General features: G+C 41.9%; 1 protein-coding gene across 1 annotated transcript in view; it reads left to right on the forward strand.

The window, feature by feature from the left end:
• The window catches only part of mindy4b (MINDY family member 4B), a 31,404-nt gene extending 9,482 nt beyond the window's left edge, over positions 1–21,922 (forward strand). The window contains exons 5-12 of the mRNA XM_052467183.1: positions 1,097–1,194; positions 4,510–4,675; positions 5,150–5,215; positions 5,358–5,428; positions 17,959–18,031; positions 18,322–18,498; positions 19,239–19,419; positions 19,764–21,922. Of these exons, the coding sequence (XP_052323143.1) occupies positions 1,097–1,194; positions 4,510–4,675; positions 5,150–5,215; positions 5,358–5,428; positions 17,959–18,031; positions 18,322–18,498; positions 19,239–19,419; positions 19,764–19,906 (975 nt within the window). The 3' untranslated portion in view covers positions 19,907–21,922. The remainder of the gene's footprint in view (positions 1–1,096; positions 1,195–4,509; positions 4,676–5,149; positions 5,216–5,357; positions 5,429–17,958; positions 18,032–18,321; positions 18,499–19,238; positions 19,420–19,763) is intronic.
• Positions 21,923–24,983: the final 3,061 nt, after the last annotated feature.

Genomic DNA, 24,983 nt, shown 5'->3' on the forward strand with positions numbered 1-24,983 from the left:
TAGTTCACTTTTTTAAAGTTAAGCAATTGTTTTGCATACCTCGGGTTTGGTTGCAACCAAACCATTTGAAATCCAATTGTTGATTTCTCAACCTGCGCCATAAATGCTAGCCAGGAGATTCTGGAGGCTGCTAACTAACCAGCTAACAAACTTAGAGAAGGTATGAATGAAATGGCAGCACTGTATGTTGTTTACTATCATTCTAACCATGTAGAATTGTTACCTTTTTTACATATACCCAGAAGAATCAAATGCGGTTATCTAAAGAATTACAACAGCCGTAGGCAGCATTGTAGATGGTTGCATAAGGGCCTCATTAAGGTGATGAACTAATCATAACGGCACGCCCTGTATTTTTGCCCAATCTGAGTCTAATTTAAGAGATAGTTATACCTGTCAAATAAATGTGATGATGACACAGTTGTTATCTCAGACAGAGGATCAACTGTTGATATTCCTACAAGCTGAAAAGATAGTTCTGAAATAATGCCGCCCCCCTCCTTGTGACGCCTCAGTCCAAAGACCCATACTGCAACACGTACATGTCTTCTTTAATCAAATGTAGCCCTACCCCTATCTCTTACTTAACTGTAGTAGGATTAGGAATAAACACACTCATTGGGTAATGGGGTATGTAACTTCTTTGTCCAATTTCAGTGAGTCGGATGTCGAGACCCTCTAGACTAGAGGTTAGCCCAAAACCAATCAACTGAGATAGACTGCTAAGCTGTTTTCTGGGTGTGAAATCATCAATCAGTTACACCATTAGCCAGTTGCTGTTAGACTTAATTATAGACCAGTGTCACCATTATCTCAGGATGTGTCAAGGTGTCTGGTCTCACATAATAAGGTGATTTAATGTTTAGTGTTAAATCTGACTTAATGTTAAACGGCTGCCCGTACAAGATTAGGAACGAGAATTAAACCATGACTCGGGAGGTAAATTAGCGATACTGTAAAGGATCTTCCTCAAACAGGGAACTCGTTGTAGGAAATGTTCCTAAAGTCATAATTCATTTATTTTTCCTTATTAAGGCCAAAATCAAAACATTTTGTTCAACAGTAGTTTTAATGAAACAGCATATTTTTTCTTTAGGGAGGATCCCGTGCCATTCAAATGGTGGTCCAAGCGAACATTATCAAATACTTGCTCTTCACCCACCAGACCAACTCAGACTGTTGCAGACTGCAAAGGTGAGAAAATGGCTCAAATTTGACCAAATCAAGTCAAATGAAACCCATTCGAACGTCACCCAACTAGAAACAGTCAAATTCATTTTCACACTATGCCTGCTCCTTGGACATGGATGGGTCGGAGGCCATAGTCTTAGCCCTGCGTCTCAATAGTAATTTTTACCGTAGCATGCACTTGTTCTCTTCCCTTAAAAGGAAAGGACTGATATAAGAAATATGGATGAAACTTGTCTTACACCAGTACAATGTATTTACAGTTGAAGTCGGAAGTTGACATACACCTTAGCCAAATACATTTAAACTCAGTTTCACAATTCCTGACAATTAATCCCAGTAAACAAAAAAAAAACCACACAAAAAATAGCTGTTTTAGGTCAGTTAGGATCACCACTTTATTTTAAGAATGTGAAATGTCAGAATAACAGTAGCGAGAATGATTTATTACAGCTTTTATTAATTTCATCACATTCCCAGTGGGTCAGAAGTTTACATATACTCAATTAGTATTTGGTAGCAGTGCCTTTTAAATTGTTTAACTGGGTCAAATGTTTCGGTAGCCTTCCACAAGCTTCCCACAATAAGTTGGGTGAATTTTGGCCCATTCCTCCTGACAGAGCTGGTGTAACTGACTCAGGTTGTTACGCTCGTTTAAAGATGAATTAGACCAAGGTGCAGCGTGGTAGGCGAACATCTTACTTTTATTAAAAATGAACACCAAAAAACCCCAGAAAAAACAAACAAAGTTCTGCAGGCTATACAGAAACTAACAAGATCAAGATCCCACAAACTAAGATGGAAAATAGCCTGCCTAAGTATGATCCCCAATCAAAGACAACGATAGACAGCTGCCTCTGATTGGGAACCATACCCGGCCAACAAAGAAATAGAACACATAGATTGCCCACCCAAGTCACACCCTGACCTAACCAAACATAGAGAATTAAAAGGATCTCTAAGGTCAGGGCGTGACACAGGTTTGTAGGCCTCCTTGCTCACACACGGTTTTTCAGTTCTGCCAACTTTGGAAGTATGCTTGGGGCCCATTTGCGACCAAGCTTTTACTTCCTGACTGATGTCTTGAGATGTCGCTTCAATATATCCACATCATTTTCCTATCACATGATGCCATCTATTTTGTGAAGTGCACCAGTCCCTCCTGCAGCAAAGCACCCCCACAACATGATGCTGCCACACCCATGCTTCACGGTTGGGATGTGGTTCTTCGGCTTGCAAGCCTCCCCCTTTTTCTTCCAAACATAACGATGGTCATTATGGCCAAACAGTTCTATTTTTGTTTCATCAGACCAGAGGACATTTCTCCAAAAAGTACGATCTTTGTCCCCATGTGTAGTTGCAAACTGTAGTCTGGCTTTTTATGGCGGTTTTGGAGCAGTGGCTTCTTTCTTGCTGAGTGGCCTTTCAGGTTATGTCGATATAGGACTTGTTTTACTGTGGATATAGATAATGTTGTACCTGTTTTCTCCAGCATCTTCACAAGGTCCTTTGCTGTTGTTCTGGGATTGATTTGCACTTTTCACACCAAAGTACGTTCAGCTCTAGGAGACAGAACGCGTCTCCTTCCTGAGTAGTATGACGGCTGCGTGGTCCCATGATGTTTATACTTGCGTACTATTGTTTGTACAGATGAACGTGGTACCTTCAGGCATTAGGCTCCCAAGGATGAACCAGACTTGTGGAGGTCTACAATTTGTTTTCTGAGGTCTTGGCTGATTTCTTTTGATTTTCCCATGATGTCAAGCAAAGAGGCACTGAGTTTGAAGGTAGGCCTTGAAATACATCCACAGGTACACCTCCAATTGACTCAAATGATGTCAATTAGCCTATCAGAAGCTTCTAAAGCCATGACATCACTTTATGGAATTTTCCACGCTGTTTAATTAAAGGCACAGTCATCTTAGTGTATGTAAACCTCTGACCCACTGGAACTGTGATACAGTGAATAAGTTAAATAATCTGTCTGTAAACAATTGTTGGAAAAATTACTTGTGTCATGCACAAAGTTGATGTCCTAACCGACTTGCCAAAACTATAGTTTGTTAACTCTTGGAACTACCCATCCCGGATCCGGGAGAATTGTCATCAACTACACTAATTAGCATAGCGCACAGGTCCAAAAAATATTACTAGAAAATATTCATATTCATGAAATCACAAGTGAAATATAGTGAAACACAGCTTAGCCTTTTGTTAATCACCCTGTCGTCTCAGATTTTGAAATTATGCTTTACATCCAAAGCAAGACAAGCGTTTGTGTAAGTTTATCGATAGCCTAGCATAGCATTATGTCCAGCTAGCAGCAGGAAGCTTGGACACGAAAATCAGAAAAGCAATCAAATTAACCGTTTACCTTTGATGAGCTTCGGATGTTTTCACTCACGAGACTCCCAGTTAGACAGCAAATGTTCCTTTTGTTCCATAAAGATTATTTTTATACCCAAAACACCTCCATTTGTTGGTCACGTTATGTTCAGAAATCCACTGGAAATAGCGGTCACAACAACGCAGAAAAAAAATCAAAATTATATCCATAATATCGACAGAAACATGGCAAACGTTTTTTTATAATCAATCCTCAAGGTGTTTTTCAAATATCTATTGGATAATATATCAACCGGGACAATTGGCTTTTCAGTAGGAGCAAGAGGAAAAATGACTACCTCTGTCTTTTACGCAAGAATCACTCTGAGAGCCCTCAGCTGGCCACTTACGCAATGTAGTCGTTTACGCTCATTCTTCAACATAAAAGCGTGAAACTACGTCAAAATGCTGTAGACACCTTAGGGAATACGCAGAAAAATGAATTTGGTTGATATCCCTTTCATTGGCTAATAGGGGTGCATAGGAACACAACGGTTTCAAAATAAGAGGCACTTCCTGATTGGATTTTCCTCAGGGTTTCGCCTGCAATATCAGTTCTGTTATACTCACAGACAATATTTTGACAGTTTTGGAAACTTTAGAGTGTTTTCTATCCTAAGCTGTCTATTATATGCATATTCTAGCATCTGGTCCTGAGAAATTGGCGGTTTACTTTGGGAATGTTATTTTTCCAAAAATAAAAATAGTGCCTCCTAGTTTCAAGAGGTTTTAACAAGAAATGTGTGGATTGGTTAAAAAACGAGTTTTAATGACTCCAACCTAAGTGTGTGTAAACTTCTGACTTCAACTGTAAATGTGTGAGGAGGAGTGAACGAGTGTACACTTGGGTGGAAAGGACAGACCATTAAGACAAAGGGGGAAAAAGTGAAGAGACTGTTGACTGTGCTCTCTCCCTCCGTCTCTGCTCCTGCCCAGTCTGAGTGAGGTGGGTGAGAAGGAGCAGGAGAGGGCCCTGGCCGTCGCTCTGACTGACATTCTGTGGGCAGCTGGTGAGGAAAGGAGCGCCACCATCTCCTTAGTGACATCAGACTACTGTTTCACCCCCCACCTGGACTACAAACTGGACAACTTCACTGAGAGAGTATGGCCTCCATCATAAGTTGCATGCCAGGGCATGATCCACAAAGCGTCTCAGAGTAGGAGTGCTGATGATAAGATCAGGTCCTCCCTCTTATTCATCATGGTTTAAATGGCAACACTGATCCTAAATTGATTCTACTCCGAGACACTTTATGAATAGGGGTCCAGACCTGAAATAGCCTGTGGTCATCTAGGAATAAACACACTCATTGGGTAATGGGGTATGTAACTTCTTTGTCCAATTTCAGTGTGTCGGATGTCGAGACCCTCTAGACTAGATTCTAGCCCAAACCAATCAACTGAGATAGACTGCTAAGCTGTTTTCTGGCTGTGAAATCCTTTATTCATGTATCATGACAGTTCTAGTTTTCACCATCACTAAACCTTCTGCTGGACAATAGTTGGCAAATGTCTCTAGTGTGTAGTGACATCCATCCTGTGTACTGAGAATTTGTTTTTCACTCTTTATTTCCAGCTACAGCTTTTTAGTTTCAACAAGAAAGAGGATGTCAAGAAATTTGTCCATGAGCACATCCAGTGTGTGAGTAAACAAGTAATTTTTAGCTAATATGTGGGTAACATTTCCTACTACTGGCTGCCCAGATTCCAGAGTTTCTGGACCAATACAAAAATGACCTGTTTTGGATGGTGTCATGTTTCTTTTCCCCCCCTCCTGCCTGCAGTTTGAAGATGAGGGGAGTCATGGAGTCATCTTGTTTCTCTACAGCTTAATCTTTTCAAGGACTATCACCAGGTATACAACCACCAGTCCAATACACCGGAGTTCCATCAATTGAAAGCAATTGATGGATTTGGAGAGACCGCAATCCACGCTTTGGATTTGTTTACCTAGCCACTGTTTTTTTTATTTATTTTTTTATTTAAAAAAATGTAACCTTTATTTAACTAGGCAAGTCAGTTAAGAACAAATTCTTATTTTCAATGATGGCCTAGGAACAGTGGGTTAACTGCCTTGTTCAGGGGCAGAACAACAGATTTTTACTTTGTCAGCTTGGGGATTCGATCTTGCAACATTTCGGTTACTGGTCTAACCACTAGGCTACCTGCCTCCCCACTGTTACCAACCACCAGTGCTTGACTTGGAATGAAATATGTGCTGGTACTCATTTTGGTGGCCGGTACTGTTTATATTTAGGTGCAGGAGCTCCACAATAATGTTGTGCTAATATTTTATGAGATGTGCAGGAGCTCAAGCAGTAAAACATTTGAGGTGCCGGTACTCAGTACCGGTGAGCTCCTGCCCAAGTCAAGCACTGCCAACCACTGACTATAGCATTTTCTAACCAAAACCCATTGGAATGTACCCAATATTGGCAAGTTAAACAATTCAAACCCAAAGAGTGGATTACACTCTTGGCTCTATTTTAACAAACCTAACGCAATGGTAGATCTTAGTGCTGGTGGTAGCGTTATAGGTTCGGGGGTGTATCAGATTATTATTATCTATTTTCACAACCTGAATTATGGGTGCATTAGCTGGCAGTGGCACGAAAGTGCTTGGTTTTGATGGGGGGAAAAGTTGTAGGTGTGTCGAGGCTTGACCCCTCACTGACTAATCAGAACATACTCCATGGCTAAATATGTGGTTGCTTCAAGTTGTCTTTCACATATTTCTTTTTTCATTTAACCTTTATTTAACTAGGAAAGTATTGCGGTGGCATCGACTACAATTCGAAATAACAAAATGTAGGCCTATCCCATATTTGCTAAATATTTTGAACATGTTTGCAGTCCATTGTTCTAAATAATTGCATGGCTTCATGATGGAAATATGCTGTTAAACATAGCATTCCCACTCAGGGGCAAAAGTCTGAGGGGGGAAAAAGTACGTGGTGATGGCTGGGCGGGTTGAAATTGGAGAATTTTGCATTTTTCAAACACCTGAAACCACTTTTTCCTGAAATCTAGAGCCATAATTATTATGCTTAATTATATGTAAAAAAAAAAATCTGTATATTTCTCTACATATCTAAGCATACCTCTTGAGCTGGCTGGTTTTTCTAAATATGGTTCTCCGCATCTCTGCTAATGTCTGGGCAAAAGATTGAAAGGACATTTAGTACATTTAGTAATTGCTTGCTTTTCTAAAGTGTACTAACCTTGCCAACCTTGCCAGGAAACAAAGATGTTACGCTCTTGGCGCCGACAGAGATGGTCGCCCAGCTTCAGGTCATTAGAAAACTATGCAGTTATTTAATGTATTATTTAATGTATTATTTCTTACATTGTTAGCCCAGGAAATCTCAAGTGTTATTACATACATCCAGGAAGAACTATTGGATATAAAAGCGATGACAACTTACCAACATTACGACCAGGAATACGTCTTTCCCGAAGCGGATCCTTTGTTCGGGACCTCCACCCTGGACATGCAATCTTATCCCGGAGGTCGACCCAAAACAACGCAGTCGCCGCAGGAGAGGCCTACTGGTCAGACTCAGAAGGCGAGCACACCATCCACCGCTCCCGAGCATATTTCCCGCCAATGTCCAAACTCTAGATAACAAGGTGGACAACATTAGGGCACGAGTTGCCTTTCAGAGATTGCAACATTCTCTGTTTCACAGAAACTTGGCTCACTCGTGATATGTTGTCAGTCAGTACAGCCACCCTGTTTCTTCATGCATGCAAACATCTCTCTGGTAAGAAGGAGGGCGGGAGTGTATGCCTTATGATTAACGACTCATGGTGTAATCACAACAACCTCGTTGGCCCTGAAAGAACTTCACTGGACTCTACGTAAACTGGAAACCATACATCCTGAGGCTGCATTTATTGTAGCCGGGGATTTTAACAAAGCTAACCTGAGAATGAGACTTCCTAAATTCTATCAGCATATTGAATGCGTGACACGGGCTGCTAGCATTCTGGATAATTGCTACTCTAACTTCCGCAATGCATACAAAGCCCTCCCCCGCCCTGCCTTCGGCAAATCGGACCATGACTCCATTTTGTTGCTCCCAGCCTATAGACAGAAAATAAAATAGGAAACGCTCAGGTCTGTCCAACTATGGTCTGACCAATCGATACCATGCTTCAGGATTGCTTCGATCACATGGACTGGGATATGTTCCGGACAGCCTCAGACAACAGCATTGATGTATACGCTGACTCGGTGAGCGAGTTTATTAGCAAGTCCATTGGAGATGTCGTACCCACTGTTACTATTAAAACATTTTCTAACCGGAAACCGTGGATTGCTGGCAGCATGCGAGCAAAACTGAAAGCGCAAACCACCGCTCTTAATCATGGCAAGGCGACTGGAAATCTGACCTAATACAAACAATGCAGCTATTCCCTCTACAAGGCAATAAAACAAGCAAAGCATCAGTATAGAGACGAAGTAGAGTCGCAATTCAACGGCTCAAACACGAGATGTATGTGGCAGGGTCTACAGTCAATCACGGATTACAAAAAGAAAACCAGCCCCGTCGCAGACATCGATTAAACAACTTCTTTGATCGCTTTGAGGACAATTCAGTGCCACTGACACGGCCTGCTACCAATGCCTGTGGGCTCTCCTTCTCTGTAGCCAACATGAGTAAAACATTTAAAAGTGTTAACCCTCGCAAGGCTGCCGGCCCAGACAGCATCCCTAGCCGTGTCTTCAGATCATGCGCAGACCAGCTGGCAGGTGTGTTTACGGACATATTCAATCAATCCCTATCCCAGTCTGCTGTCCACGCATGCATCAAGATGGCCACCATTGTTCCTGTTGCCAAGAAAGCTAAGGTAACTGAACTAAACGACTATCGCCCCATAGCACTCACTTCTGTCATCATTAAGTGCTTTGAGATACTAGTCAAGGAGCATATCAGCATATCACCTCCACCTTACCTGATACTCTAGACACTTCCAATTAGCTTATCACCCCAATAGGTCCACTGACAATGCAATCGCCATCACACTGCACACTGCCCTATCCCATCTGGACAAGAGGAATACCTATGTAAGAATGGTGTTCATTGACCAGAGCTCAGCATTTAATACCATAGTACACTCCAAACTCGTCATTAAGCTCGAGACCCTAGGTCTCCATCCCGCCCTGTGCAACTGAGTCCTGGACTTTCTGACGAGCCGCCCCCCAGGTGGTGAAGGTAGGAAACAACATCTCCACCCCTCTGATCCTCAACACTGGGGCCTCACAAGGGTGCGATCTCAGCCCTCTCCTGTACTCCCTGTTCACCCATGACTGCATGGCCATGCACTCTTCAAACTCAATCATCAAGTTTGTAGACGACACTACAGTGGTAGGCTTGATTACCAACAACGACGAGTCAGCCTACAGGGAGGAGATGAGGGCCCTCGGAGTGTGGTGTCAGGAAAATAACCTCTCACTCAACATCAACAAAACAAAGGAGATGATGGTGGACTTCAGGAAACAGCAGAAGGAGCACCCCCCCATCCACATCGACGGGACAGCAGTGGAGAAGGTGGAAAGTGTTAAGTTCCTCGACATACACATCACGGACAAACTGAAATGGTTCACCCACACAGACAGTGTGGTGAAGAAGGCGCAACAGCAATTTGGCTTGTCACATAAAACACTCACAAACTTTTACAGATGCACAATTGAGAGCATCCTGTTGGGCTGTATCACCGCCTGGTAAGGCAACTGCACCGCCCTCAACCGCAAAGCTTTCCAGAGGATAGTGCGGTCTGCACAACTCATCACCGGGGGCAAACTACCTGCCCTCCAGGACACCTACAGCACCTGATGTCACAGGAAGGCCAAAAAGATAATCAAGGATAACAACCACCTGAGCCACTGCCTGTTCACCCTGCTACCATCCAGAAGGCGAGGTCAGTACAGGTGCATCAAAGCTGCGACCGAGAGACTGAAAAACAGCTTCTATCTCAAGGCCATCAGACTGTTAAACAGCCATCACTAACATAGAGAGGCTGCTGTCAACATACAGACTCAAATCTCTGGCCACTTTAATAAATGGACTTAATAAAGGTATCACTAGTCACCTTAAATAATGCCACTTTAATAATGTTTACATATCCTACATTACTAATCTCATATGTATATACTGTTCTCTACCATCTACTGCATCTTGCCTATGCCGCACGGCCATCACTCACCCATATATTTATATGTACATATTCTCATTCACCCCTTTAGATTTGTGTGTATTAGGTAGTTATTGTAAATTTGTTAGATTACTTGTTAGATAGTACTGCATTGTTGGAACTAGAAGCACAAGCATTTCGCTACACTAGCATTAACATCTGCTAACCATGTGTATGTGACCAATAAAATGTTATTTGATTTAAGATAGAGTAGCTAGTCTGTCTAACTAACTTGATTGATAGCCTGAAATATCTTCTTGGAGGCTGGGAGAATGGGAACCTATCTGGGCTAACTAAAGCCAACTTCATAAAATTGCTAGGTGGCTAGTAGTATTAGAGATAAACAACAAATGTAGTGTGTGTGTGTGTGTCTGTGTCTGTGTCTGTGTGTATATATACATACATACATACATACATACATACATACATACATACATACATACATACATACATACATACATACATACATACATACATACATACATACATACATACATACATACATACATACATACATACATACATACATATATACAGACATACATACACGACCGCTCAAACGTTTTAGAACACCTACTCATTCCAGGGTTTTTCTTTATTTTTACTATTTTCTAGATTGTAGAATAATAGTGAAGACGTCAAAACTATGAAATAACACATATGGAATCATGTAGTAACCCATTATTGTTTTTTTACAAATCAAATATGTTATCTTTGAGATTCTTCAAAGAATTCATAAAGGATTCTTTGCCTTTATGACAGCTTTGCACACTCTTGGCATTCTCTCAACCAGCTTCATGAGGTAGTTACCTGGAATGCATTTCAATTAACAGGTGTGCCTTCTTAAAAGTTAATTTGTGGAATTTATTTCCTTCTTAGTGCGTTTGAGCCAATCAGTGTCAGTGTTGTGACAAGGTAGGGGGTATACAGAAGATATTTGGTAACAGACCAAGTCTATATTATGGCAAGAACAGAACAAATAAGCAAAGAGAAACGACAGTCCATCATTATTTTAGGACATGAAGGTCAGTCAATACGGAACATTTCAATAACTTTGAAAGTTTCTTCAAGTGCAGCAGCAAAAAACATCAAGTGCGATGATGAAACTGGCTCCCATGAGGACCACCACAGGAAAGGAAGACCCAGAGTTACCTCTGCTGCAGAGGATAAGTTCATTAGAGTTACCAGCCTCAGAAATTGCAGCCCAAATAAATGCTTCACAGAGTTCAAGTAACAGACACATATCAACATCCACTGTTCAGTGGAGACTGTGTGAATCAGGCCTTCATGGTCAAATTGCTGCAAAGAAACCACTACTAAAGGACACCAATAAGAAGAAGAGTCTTGGTGGGGCAAGAAACACGGGCAATGGACATTAGACATTTTGGACATCGACATTTTTGGTTCCAGCCGCCGTGTCTTCGTGAGACGCGGTGTGGGTGAACGGTTGATCTCTGCATGTGTATTTACCACTGTAAAGCATGGAGGAGGAGGTGTTATGCTGTGGGGGTGCTTTGCTGGTGACACTGTCTATGGTTTACAGTGGGGCAAAAAAGTATTTAGTCAGCCACCAATTGTGCAAGTTCTCCCACTTAAAAAGATGAGAGAGGCCTGTCATTTTCATCATAGGTACACTTCAACTATGACAGACAAAATGAGAAAAGAAAATCCAGAAAATCACATTGTGGGATTTTTAATTAATTTATTTGCAAATTATGGTGGAAAATAAGTATCTGGTCAATAACAACAGTTTATCTCAATACTTTGTTATATACCCTTTGTTGGCAATGACAGAGGTCAAATGTTTTCTGTAAGTCTTCACAAGGTTTTCACACACTGTTGCTGGTATTTTGGCCCATTCCTCCATGCAGATCTCCTCTAGAGCAGTGATGTTTTGGGGCTGTTGCTGGGTAACACAGACTTTCAACTCCCTCCAAAGATTTTCTATGGGGTTGAGATCTGGAGACTGGCTAGGCCCCTCCAGGACCTTGAAATGCTTCTTACGAAGACACTCCTTCGTTGATCATTGTCATGCTGAAAGACCCAGCCACCTTTCATCTTCAATGACCTTGCTGATGGAAGGAGGTTTTCACTCAAAATCTCACGATACATGGCCCCATTCATTCTTTCCTTTACACGGATCAATCGTCCTGGTCCCTTTGCAGAAAAACACCCCCAAAGCATGATGTTTCCACCCCCATGCTTCACAGTAGGTATGGTGTTCTTTGGATGCAACTCAGCATTCTTTGTCCTCCAAACACGACGAGTTGAGTTTTTACCAAAAAGTTATATTTTGGTTTCATCTGACCATATGACATTCTCCCAATCTTCTTCTGGATCATCCAAATGCTCTCTAGCAAACTTCAGACGAGCCTGGACATGTACTGGCTTAAGCAGGGGGACACATCTGGCACTGCAGGATTTGAGTCCCTGGCGGCGTAGTGTGTTGCTGATGGTAGGATTTGTTACTTTGGTCCCAGCTCTCTGCAGGTCATTCACTAGGCCCCCCCATGTGGTTCTGGGATTTTTGCTCACCGTTCTTGTGATCATTTTGACCCCACGGGGTGAGATCTTGCGTGGAGCCCCAGATCGAGGGAGATTATCAGTGGTCTTGTATGTCTTCTATTTCCTAATAATTGCTCCCACAGTTGATTTCTTCAAACCAAGCTGCTTACCTATTGCAGATTCAGTCTTCCCAGCCTGGTGCAGGTCTACAATTTTGTTTCTGGTGTCCTTTGACAGCTTTGGTCTTGGCCATAGTGGAGTTTGGAGTGTGACTGTTTGAGGTTGTGGACAGGTGTCTTTTATACTGATAACAAGTTCAAACAGGTGCCATTAATACAGGTAACGAGTGGAGGACAGAGGAGCCTCTTAAAGAAGAAGTTACAGGTCTGTGAGAGCCAGAAATCTTGCTTGTTTTTAGGTGACCAAATACTTATTTTCCACCATAATTTGCAAATAGATTCATTAAAAATCCTACAATATGATTTTCTGGATTTTTCTTCTCTCATTTTGTCTGTCATAGTTGAAGTGTACCTATGATGAAAATTACAGGCCTCTCTAATCTTTTTAAGTGGGAGAACTTGCACAATTGGTGGCTGACTAAATACTTTTTTGCCCCACTGTATTTAGAATTCAATGCTGTGATGGCTCTGAATTTGCCAGAACCGTATCAGTGCTTCTCCTTCCAATAGGGCGCTTCCCCTTTAATTCCCAATTAAATAGCCAGCATTAGCTGCACAAAAAGTGGGGTTGCGATGGAGACGCTAATGAGGATGTGTTCAACTCTCACTTCTAAAGCTTCTTTACTCCGTTTGTTTTGTTATATTTAAAGTGTGCTTTGTAGCTTGTCTCAAGTTTAAACAGGATCGGATCCACTCATTGTTTCCTTTTAACTACACATCTCAGTTGTTCTCCGCTGGTTCTTCATGGCCTTTCTCCTCTGTTGGCGGATTGGGTTGTCTGATCGACCACAACTTTTTTTGCATACGGTATTTCATTTGTTTTAGTGTGGTGTATACCGTGATAATTTATGCGGTCAGTTGTAGTTGAAAACTTATTGAGATTTGATACGCTTTATGCTTGTGTGGTAAAATAGTTGATATTTTGATTGTATGATTGAGACTGGGTTTTCGCTACTCTTTCATGAACGGACAAAAACATTGCGTGACAAACATTGCTGGACTCTTTTAGGCCCAAGGTACAGAACTTTTCTGGAGGAACCAGAGCTCATTATTTGTTATATTATTGTGTGTGTGATCATTTATGTTGCTAATACAACCCAGTTATTTCCAATGTTTTAAGGGTTTGTTAAAAGTGTATGTCCATCCTGACTTTTTTTTACATGAGTCCTTTGTATTGGTGTAGACTTGACGGACCAGACGAGACTCATTCCCTTCCAAACCAAAAGGAGAAATCAATATTTTCTCTGGTAGGCACAACCTACCTGGCACCCCTATAAACAATAAACTCAAGTCAAAACCGTTACAAGGCACACTTAACCAGCATGGTTACCACAGCATTCTGCAGTGATATGCCAGCCCATCTGGTTTGGGCTTAGTGGGACTATAATTTGTTTTTCAACAGGACAATGACCCAACACACCTCCAGGCTGTGTAACAGCTATTTTACCAAGGAGGAGAGTGATGGACTGCTGCATCAGATGACCTGACCTCCACAATCCCCTGACCTCAATCCAAATGAGATAGTTTGGGATGAGTCGGACTGCAGAGTGAAGGAAAAGCAAGTGCTCAGCATATGTGGGAACTCCTTCAAGACTATTGGAAAAGCATTCCAGGTGAAGCTGGTTGAGAAAATGCCAAGATTAAATTCACTATTAATAAGACCTAAAAAGACAATCATTCACTAATAAAATGAAACAACTTGTTAAATAGGCTATGTCTAAATACAGTTACAGGCACCATATTGGCTCCCCGTGGGCATATGATATTAAGACAACTTAGTCTATGGTGGGTTTTACGCACATCCATACTTTTCACAGGAGGTGGAAAAATATCCAATATAAAGATAAAGGGGTCCCAAATAAATATACAGTATGGCTATAGCCTACCATCGGAATTGATATGGCTAGTATGACTTTTCCACATGAAAGGTAAACAAGCCAATATAGCCTATAAGTCAGGGGTGTCAAAGTCAAATGGACGGAGGGCCAAATAAAAAATTTAGCTACAAGCCGAGGGCCGGACTGTTCGAATGTTCATTGAAAAAATTTTAAATGACGCATATAGTCTAGTGAACCTAATTGAACCTACTGAAAACCTAACAAATATATTCCAATATGATCAGATAAATAAAGCAATATTTTCTTATGGCTCTGTCAGTAATCTTTAATTTTCAACAGACACAAAAGACAAATTTCCTTTATATAAAAATCCCCATAACATGAACATTAAATGAAAGAAACCGGTATTCAAGGCACCATCAGTAGCCTATATTTTCTATTTTAGCAAAAGTGGGCTAAATTTACTTCAAAGAAAAAAACAATAATAGCAATTTTCTATCATCCACTCAACTGAAATATTTTTAAAATATAATTGGATTGAAATACAATAAAATAAAGTGCAAAAATCTATTAATCAAAAACAACACTTTGTTTAAGGAGAAGTAACATGCAGTGAAAACAAATATTAAACTTTAACTTTTAAACTTGAACTGAGTAAAAACTCTAAATATGTGATTGCACAGTAATGTTCACTTGTTTGAGGTTGAGGGTGATACTTGGTGGTGTCCCATCTTTTCCACAAGTTCATCAATGTTCGGGGTAAGGCTCTGAGCTGAGGAAATCCTCAGAATTGAGTGGAGGTGTTCAGCAGTAAGTCGACTTCTGTGTGATGTTTTGTTCAAGTTCATCAAAGAAAACAGTTGTTCACACAGGTATGTGCTGCCAAACATAGACAACGTTTGAGCAGCCTGGATGCGCAGCTGGGGCATTGTGTCGGGGAGGAAACGGGCGAACTCCGCAGCACCCACTGCCGCATATTTTGCCCTCAGTGCATCATTGCATTGGAGGTCAATCAACTCCATTTGGAGGTTTGGTGGTGAGCTTTCCACGTCAACAGCAAATGGGTTACCGAGCAGTTCCAACCTGCTTTTTTGTGCTTCAAAGTCAGCAAATCGGCGTCGAAAGTCAGCGGCAAGCATACCTATTTTATCAGCCAACTGTGCGCTCGGGAACGCACTGGTAGAGAGCTTCTCTTTCATGGTCTGGCAGCTGGGAAAGTGGCTCAAATTTTCTTTCCGCATCTGCGTCTCCCACAGAGTCAGTTTGGTTTTAAATGCCTTCACTGTACTGTACATATCAGAGATGACACGATCCCGACCCTGCAGCTGCAAGTTCATTGCATTCAGATGACTCGTAATGTCACACAGAAAAGCCATTTCACACAGAAACATTTCGTCTCGGAGTTGTGTTGTGTCTTTCCCTTTGCTGTCCAAGAACAGACAAATCTCCTCACGAAGCTCGAAACATCTTTGAAGCACCTTTCCCTGGCTTAGCCATCGCACCTCTGTGTGATAAGGCAAATCACCATGCTCCGTTTCTAACTCCGTCAGAAATGCCTTGAACTGGCGGTGATTCAAACCTTTGGCTCTGATAAAGTTAACTGTGCGCGTGATGATGCTCATTACATGCTCCATTTTCAAGGCTTTACCGCACAACGCTTCCTGGTGTATGATACAATGATAAGCTGTCAGCTCACCTGTCGCGTTTTCCTCTTGCATCTTTTCCCGTATCTTCGCCACCAGTCCGCTCCTGTGTCCACACATCGCAGGTGCTCCGTCGGTTGTCAAACCCACGAGTTTTTCCCAAGGCAGCTCCATCTCATTTACACATCTTGACACCTCTTCATACAAATCATGCCCCGTAGTTGTGCCATGCATAGGACGTAAAGCCAAAAACTCCTCTGTCACGCTTAGGCTGGAGTCCACTCCGCGGATGAAAATTGACAACTGGGCAATGTCAGAAATGTCGGTGCTCTCATCCACAGCCAAGGAATATGCAATGAAATCTTTTCCCTTTTTCACAAGCTGCTCTTTTAGATTGATGGACAACTGGTCTACTCTCTCGGCAATGGTGTTTCTGCTCAGACTCACATTTAAAAAGAGTTGCCTTTTTTCTGGGCAAACTTCGTCACAAACTTTAATCATGCAGTTTTTGATGAAATCCCCTCCGTAAATGGCCGGGCTGATTTAGCGATCTCTTCTGCCAAAATAAAACTGGCCTTGACAGCAGCCTGGCCTTGTGATTTGGCTTTTTTGAACAGAGCCTGTCGAGATTTGAGGCCTCGTTTTAATTCCTCTGCCTTTTGTAGCCTTTGTTCCATGTCCATATTCTTGTTTTTGTCCGCGTGTTTCGTTTCATAATGTCGTCTCAGATTATACTCTTTCAGTACCGCCACACTTTCTCCACACAGAAGACACACAGGTTTTCCAGCTACCTCCGTGAACAAATACTCCGACTCCCACCTTGTTTGAAACCCCGGTTCTCAGTGTCCACCTTCCGTTTTGCCATTTTTGATGGGTATCTGAAAGTTAATTTTACTGTGATGCTGACAACTGCTGTGCCAATAAATATTGAAATGAAGCAGCCTACTGCTCGGTGCGTCACCGTTGCATTGTGGGAAATGTAGTATTGGTGCGTGTAAAAGATCTGCGGGCTGCCGGCTTGCTGCGGTCTGCGGGCCGGTTCTAATAATAAATCAAGATCATCCCAGGGGCCGTAAAAAACCTTCTCGCGGGCCGGATGTGGCCCGCGGGCCTTGACTCTGACATATGTGCTATAAGTGGATGCAGCACCACAGCCATCGGAATTCCCACGATTTGACAGTTACTCCAGGTCCGAAAGTGGAAGATGCATTTGTTTTTACAAAATGATAAATGACCAACAATAAGCAGTCTTTTTAAATAACTTGATGTTCCTGAACAGGCTTCTTATAGTGCAGTCACTGACACCTTTCATTAAATGGGTGTCACACATAATGACTCCAAACTCTTCACAGAAGCTGGACAAAAATGAATGTCCAATATAAATAAAAAAGGTAAATGCAAACTGTTTTGCTGCTCGTGATATTTTTATAAAATATTGGTGAGGTACATAAGGCTACTTACTGTATGCGCCTCCTCTGGCAAAATCAATGCCTTAACCTTATTGCGTTTACCACTAACACCAGCTTTCGGTCGACCTTAAATATCCCTAGTTGTGCTGACTGAAATTGGCATATTGGCGCACATTTTTAAGGTCACAACTCAAATATTTCCACGTTTCTTCTTAAGTATAGAGTTAAGAATCCTTTTTTTCCCCTTAAGGTTTTGTGAATCTGGGCCCTGATGTTACGGTTAAATTGCCGAGCCTGGTGTAAGGGTTGAAAAATGTTAGTGTGCCACTTTTTACATGACGAAATTGCAAACTAACGTGCGTTTGACACTTGCGACTCCTTAGCGACAGCCACAATGCACCAACCATTTAATGATAGGTGCATTGTGGTTTGTGAATAATTCAGGAAATTAAAGACAGTTAATACAGTATGTTCTATGTAAGAAAATACTTTGTGGTGTTACACACCATCCTGACAACAATATAATTGAATCATCTGGACATTTTCTATTCATCTCATTTTTGGAGAGAAAAGATTAACTCACTAACTAAATCAAGGCATCTTTTTTTGGAAGGTTGAGGGAGGATCTTGACTGTACCACCTCCCACTTGCTTCATTTGAGCCTTGGCAACTTTGTGTGTCGTCAGGTAAGTGTGAGGAGTGTTTCTTTGTGGGCCATACTCTTGCTTGTGGGCTTCATGCACAAACAGCACGTTGCTTTATCAACAGTTGCTATAGCAGCAGGCAGCACAGCAGTTTAAAAGAGCCTGCTTTATGCCCTCCCTCAAGATAGACCTCCTGACATAAATGTGTTATTGTGCAAAAACAGATTCCATTATATCATTATATACAGTAAATAGCTATTGCTTTGTATTGGAATATGGCTTAGCCATTACACAAGAATCATGCGTCTGCTGTGTCTCTATGTATTCACCAGGCACTGATGAATCTTCTGCTAACTGGCCGAGCCAGTCCCAATGTATTCAATGGAACTCTGCAGTGTGGTGACGACGGCAGCCCTCTGGAGAAGCCTCTACACGGGGTCCTGGCTCGCAGCGCCGTAGGCTACCTGCACTGGAGCCGCGAGCTGCTGGAACGTACAAAGCTGCCCATGGTACAGTAACGGTGCCTTCCTGTCTTTTTGTAACTGCTGCTAATCTCAGCACCCAGAACCGAATCTCGTGCTCACTCGCCAGCTAATTATTCATTTTGTCATGAGACAATAACCTGCTGCTGACCCTGCATCTACTGCATCTACAGCTCTACAGTCTATCTGTTTTTCTGTCTGCCTGCCTGTCAATCTTTGATCTGTTGATCAGCATCACTCTTCCAAAGTTATCATGGTGGTCCCACAGGCACTAAACTCTCCATACTTTCTCAGCCCGTCCTTTGATCTTTCATTAGTCATTTAAGGGCTGTGGCTGAGCTACTAGAAATGACTCGATAGATCTCCTTGATCAGTGTTTCTCTATCCCTGGTCCATGGCCCGGCACCGGTCCTTAGGATGTTGCTAACCGGAACCCCAGATGCTTAGTTAACACTGATTTTGTCAGTTCTACAGTGTTCATTTTGATCTGCAGTCCTCCAAAGAGGCAGGATCATAGCATGCGGGTCCCTTGTATCAAAAAAGGATGAGTTGCACTGCTCTGGGCCGATATCCATAAAGCGTCGCATAGCAGGAGTGCTGATCGAGGATCAAGTTTGCCTTTTAGACCAAGTCTCCCCAATTTTAACAAAGCTTAAGACTACATGGACATGGGGGACCTGATCCTAGATTAGCACTCCTACTCTAAAACGCTTTGTAAATATTGGGTCCAGGTGTAGATCTCATCTGTGCCCTATGGCGCCCTCTAGGTTGGAAGCATGCTGAAAACACCAAAGTTGCCCATTTGGGTGTGCAGTATCAATGGCACCTACAGCGTCCTCTTCAGTCCCAACCGCTCCCTGCTCTCTGACTGGAAGATGGAGCACCTGTTCCACATGTACTTCTACAATGGCCAGCCATCGCAACAAAGCACAGCCCTGCTGACCATTGGTAGGATGGACTACATGCACCTGTATCTCTGACTATCATTTGATATATTCACATACATTTACCCCTCAGTCTCAATATTGAGTATAATATAATGTATCATGTGCATTTTATTGCATCTTAATAATCTATAGGTCTAATTGATTACACTTTTGCTTATCAAAGCTAAATGATGGCTTGACTGTCATCTCACAAGTAACAATGGGCATAGGGCCCAGAATGATTCCCTGCTTACACTTATTCAACCCTCTCAGATCTACACAAGTGCCAAAAGGTTAGGGGCTAGGGGTTGATTTGGGATTCAGCACTCATGTCTTTACTGTTAATTAACAACTCTCTTGTTCCAGACACTCACTCCCACCACTGGGAGGTAGGGATCAAGGACACCCAGGGAGACCCAGAGAAGAGGTTTCCCTCTGTAGAGATGGCCATTAGGACCAAATGGGAGGGAGCTGCCATCGACTGGAACGGAACCATGCCTTTTTTCTGACCAGGGAGGATACTTGATGATCGTAATGTTCTGGATTGCTAATAATTTTTGTTACGCATCCGTTTGTCTGGTTTGAAGGCGACCTTATGCTACCAACCACAAAAAGTGTGTTTGCAACTTTTACAGCTTAGGCCGGGATTCAATCCCATCATGCTTTGCGAAAATGCACCATTTAATGGCTATATTCCTGCGTTCACAGTAAACACAGCATATACAGTATGTCAGCTCAATCGGAAATGACCTTTTAAATGGAGCATTATCGATAAAATGCGATCGGATTCCGGTCAAAGAAAGATAAGAGGTCAATGTAAAGAATGTCTTACTGTGTAATATTTGTCAGGCATTCTATTGTAGTTTTTTTACAAGATGTTCTGTAAAATAGGCCTATACTTTAATGTTGAGCCATCATAGGATACCCACGTTATTCAAAAAACCATACCTGCAGAATTACATTTATTAACAGTTTGAGAAGCTGTTTAATTGAGTGAGTATATTTACATGTCTTTTCAATACAGCATAACTATTTCTAGTATTTGTGGCGCAGCCTACATTTGTCAGTTTTGGCTGTATTTTCTTGGTGTCATCGTTAGCCTAATATTTTGATAAGAAAACTTGGGTTCGTAGGCTTATTTGAAAATTGTGATAAAAAAAATAGATATATGCCTATTATAGCCCCAAACCTTTTCCAGGCATATATGAAATTTGGTTTTGCGGTCATTGTAATCTATAGGGATTTTACAGTGCCTTCGGAAAGTATTCAAACCCCTTGACCTTTTCCATAATTTGTTACGTTACAGGTTTACCCTAAAATTGAGTGTTTTTTTTCCCTCATCTACACACAATACCCCATAATGACAAAGAAAAAAACTTTTTTTATTTTATTTTTGCAAATAAAAATAAAATAAAGAACTGAAATATACATTTACATAGGTATTCAGACCCTTTACTCAGTACTTTGTTGAAGCACCTTTGGCAGCGATTACAGCCTTGAGGCTTCTTGGGTATGACGCTACAAGCTTGGCAAACCTGTATTCGCAGAGTTTCTCCCATTGTTCTCTGCCTCTGTTCTCAAGCTCTGTCAGGTTGGATGGGGAGTGTTGCTGCACGGCTATTTTAAGGTCAAGTCCAGGCTCTGGCTTGGCCACTCAAGGACATGCTTCACTACCATGCTTCACCGTAGAGATGGTGCCAGGTTTCCTCCCATCTCCACAGAGGAACTCTAGATCTCTGTAAGAGTGACCATTGGGTTCTTGTTCACCTCCTTGAACAAGACCCTTCTCCCCAATTGTCCAGTTTGGCTGGGTGGCCATCTCTCGAAAGAGTCTTGGTGGTTCCTAACTTATTCCATTTAAGAATGGAGGCCACTGTGTTCTTGGGGACCTTCAATGCTGCATCATTTTTTTTGGTACCCTTCCCCAGATCTGTGCCCCGACACAATCCTGTCTCCGAGCTCTATGGACAATTCTTTCGACCTCATGGATTTTGCTGTGATATGCACTGTCAACTGTGGGACCTTTTTATAGACAGTTGTGTCTATAAAAATTGTCCAATCAATTTAATTTACCTATTTTTATTTTTTTTTCTCTTCTATTTAACCTTTATTTAACTGTACTCCAATCAAGTTGTAGAAACATCTCAAGGGCGATCAATTTCAAGTCTCATAGCAAAGGGTTTGATATTTGTAATAAATTTGGTAAAATGTCTAAAAACCTGTTTTCACTTTGTCATTATGTGGTATATTGTCTGTAGATTGCTGAGGATTTTTTTTTTTAATCAATTTTAGAATAATGGTGTAATGTAACAAAAGTTGGAAAAAGTCAAGGGGTCTGAATACTTTCCGAAGGCACTGTATGTTAAGGTTATATTTAAAAAATGAGATGTGGTTGTAGGGTATACTGTATGTGTACTATGTTCCCTTCAGTCTTGTCAGCCAGTGAATCTGACCATATTTGCAATGTTGTTACTCTGTATGACAATAGGTCTATAACCAGGCAACAAAATATTGAAACAAAATTATCCCTTACTTTGCAATTTTACATTACATTTCATTACACAAACACAATAAGGTATAAGTGTTGTTTTCATTAGCTATGAATCAATCAATAAACAAGTCAATAAGATGACATTTTATGGCGGAGGGTAGCCTTGAGGTTAGAGAGGCGGACCAGTAACCATAGGTTGCCGGTTAGAATCCCAGGGATGACTAGAGAGATCTGGCGGGATGTGAGCTGGCAATCTACTATATAAAACAAACAGGACATTTAGGTTTTTCCACAAATGTTCTTTAAACTTACTGTTGGGGCAACCTTACAATTACCACCTGGAGTAGAACTGAACTGAACTCGTCCTATAGAGTCTCTACACCACATTTGGTACTGTATTCATATGCTACTGTATCCATAGGCTGCTGTAACTGGAGGGGGCAGGAGTAGTGTAGTTTATGGGCAGGGGCTGGACACACAAACTATAGGCCTACATTCTTGTGTAATCCTCGCGCCGTGGGTTATGTTTACACAGGCAGCCTAATTCAGATCTTATTTGTCCGCTAATTGGTCTTTTGACCAATCAATTCAGATTTTTTGACACCAGATGTTTTTCAGGTTTGATCTAACTGGTCAAAAGAGCAATTAGTAATTGGGAATTAAATGTGTCCACCATAATCATGAGAGAGATGACGATATTGACGAAATTAGACGCTATTGCAAAATAATTTTAATGTCCTTGTTGATTTTAATAAGGAATCGTGCAGCTGAGTGAGTGATATCAGTAGTCTCCTGACTGTTGAAATTTTACATCTTAGATATTCATGGCTATCAGCCAAATCAGTAGCAAATTTGGGAGTTCCGATCTTTTACCAACGATGAGTGGCCCGTCCATTATAGTACCCGGTGCCAAGATCAAAGAGCATCTCTCGCCCTCACCGGCCACCCAGACCTCCCTGACGATACAACCAAATGGCAACCTCGGCTGGCCTCATCCTGATGAGGAGGATGAACGGAATTAATGTTCAATGCATTTGTGTTTTGCATTTGTTCTTCTATTAGTATTTTGAGGTACAGTGGAATTGCAACAATAACAGCAATGAATGATTCCTGATAGTGATAATGGTGTGATCAACAAGTGTTGACCCCAGAGGGGCATACTACAGAGCAGGATTAATGGCTCAACCAGCAAACTTGCCTAAATATTCTGAAATAGTGAGCTTGAAATTGACATGGTCTAATTGACTCATCAACCAAAGACACATAAGTCTAGCTTTCTTATTGAACCCGAAAATAAATGGTTATTTCTGGTGGTTTACCAGAGATGGTTGGCTAACTCATTGATCCTGTTTTGTCTTATACCCCTCGGGTCTACTGCACTCCACTAGAGTGTATTTGCTAAATGACTTAAATGTAATGTAAATGTATTAGCCCACTGAGCTATGAAGGCATTAACTTGGGGAGACGAAACAAGTCTTCAGGGAAATTTAAATTGTCACACAAGTGTGGTTCTCAACCATTCCTGGTTATAATGGAATAACGTGAGCTGAATAAGTGGGCTCCCGAGTGGTGCAGCGGTCTAAGGCACTGCATCTCAGTGCTAGAGGCATCACTACAGACCCTGGTTTGTTTCCAGGCTGTTTCACAACCGACCGTGATTGGGAGTCCCATAGGGCGGTGCACAATTGGTCCAGCGTCATCTGGGTCAGGGTTTGGCCGGGAAAGGCCGTCATTGTAAATAAGAATTTGTTCTTAACTGACTTGCCCAGTTAAATAAATAAAAATGAAAGGTGAAAGGTATAAACACTGTAAACATCAGTAGACTGTCCAACTGGCCTAACCTATGGCTACAGTAGCCTACTGTTCTGTGTGCTGTGCAAGATGAAAAGGAGATAGTTACGATGATGGCATGACAAATTAAATCCACCAAATTAGAGACCAAATTCTATCTATTCTGCTTTGCAACTGGAGTTAACGTTGGTTGTATTGTACCAGAACATTGAGCTTTGTCCAACAGCTGATAAAACTAGCACTGTAAAAGAGTGATTTTTTTTGCTGTTAATCCATTTCATTTCTTGACACAGGACCTTCTAATCAGCAGGTTTGCATGTGCGAGAGTTTTGTCTTGCTTGGTGATCAATGTGTTAATATTGATCAACGGAGGGTCAGAGGCAAATTGGTTCATAGAACAATAAGAGTTCCAAACCTCTCTGCCAATAACAGCTAGTTTTCAGTTCCCCCCTCAGACCACTCCCAGACAGTCTTGCTTTTTTCAATTTGAATGGAAAACTGTTACAGTTTATTACATCAAGATACTCAAGAAAGCGAAGGTAACAGAACTAAATTAATTTCGCCCCATATCACTCACTTCTGTCATCATGAAGTGCTTTGAGAGTCTAGTTTAAGGAGTATGTCACCTCCACCTTTCCCGACACCCTAGACCCACTTCAATTTGCATACCGCTCCAATAGATCCACGGACAATGCAATCGCCATCGAGCTGTACACTGCCCTATCCCACCTGGACAAGAGGAATACCTATGTAAGAATGCCTTTTCATTGACTACAGCTCAGCCTTCAACACCATAGTACCCTTCAAGCTCATCATTAAGTTCGGGGCCCTGGGTCTGAACCCCGCCCTGTGCAACTGGGTCCTGGACTTTGGGCCGCCTTCATGTGGTGAAGGTAGGCAACAACACCTACACTACGCTCATCCCACAAGGGAGCTTACTCAGCCCCCACCTGAACTCCCTGTTCACTCCCTGTTCACCCATGACTGCGTGGCCCCGCACGTCTCCAACTCAATCATCAAGTTTGCAGACGACACAACAGTGGTAGGCCTGATTACCAACAATGAGACAGCCTACAGTGAAGAGATGAGGGCCCTGGCAGAGTGGTGCCAGGAAAATAATCTTTCCCTCAACAAAACAAAGGAGCAGATCGTTGACTTCAAGAGGGAGCACGCCCCCATCCACATCGACGGGGCCACAGTGGAGAAGGTGAAAAGCATCAACTTTCGTTCTGTACACATCACTGACAATCTGAAATGGTCCAACCACACAGACAGTGTGGTGAAGAAGGTGCAACAGTGCCTCT

Source organism: Oncorhynchus keta, chromosome 18 (assembly GCF_023373465.1).
Source record: "Oncorhynchus keta strain PuntledgeMale-10-30-2019 chromosome 18, Oket_V2, whole genome shotgun sequence".
In the NCBI taxonomy this organism is placed as follows: domain Eukaryota; kingdom Metazoa; phylum Chordata; class Actinopteri; order Salmoniformes; family Salmonidae; genus Oncorhynchus; species Oncorhynchus keta.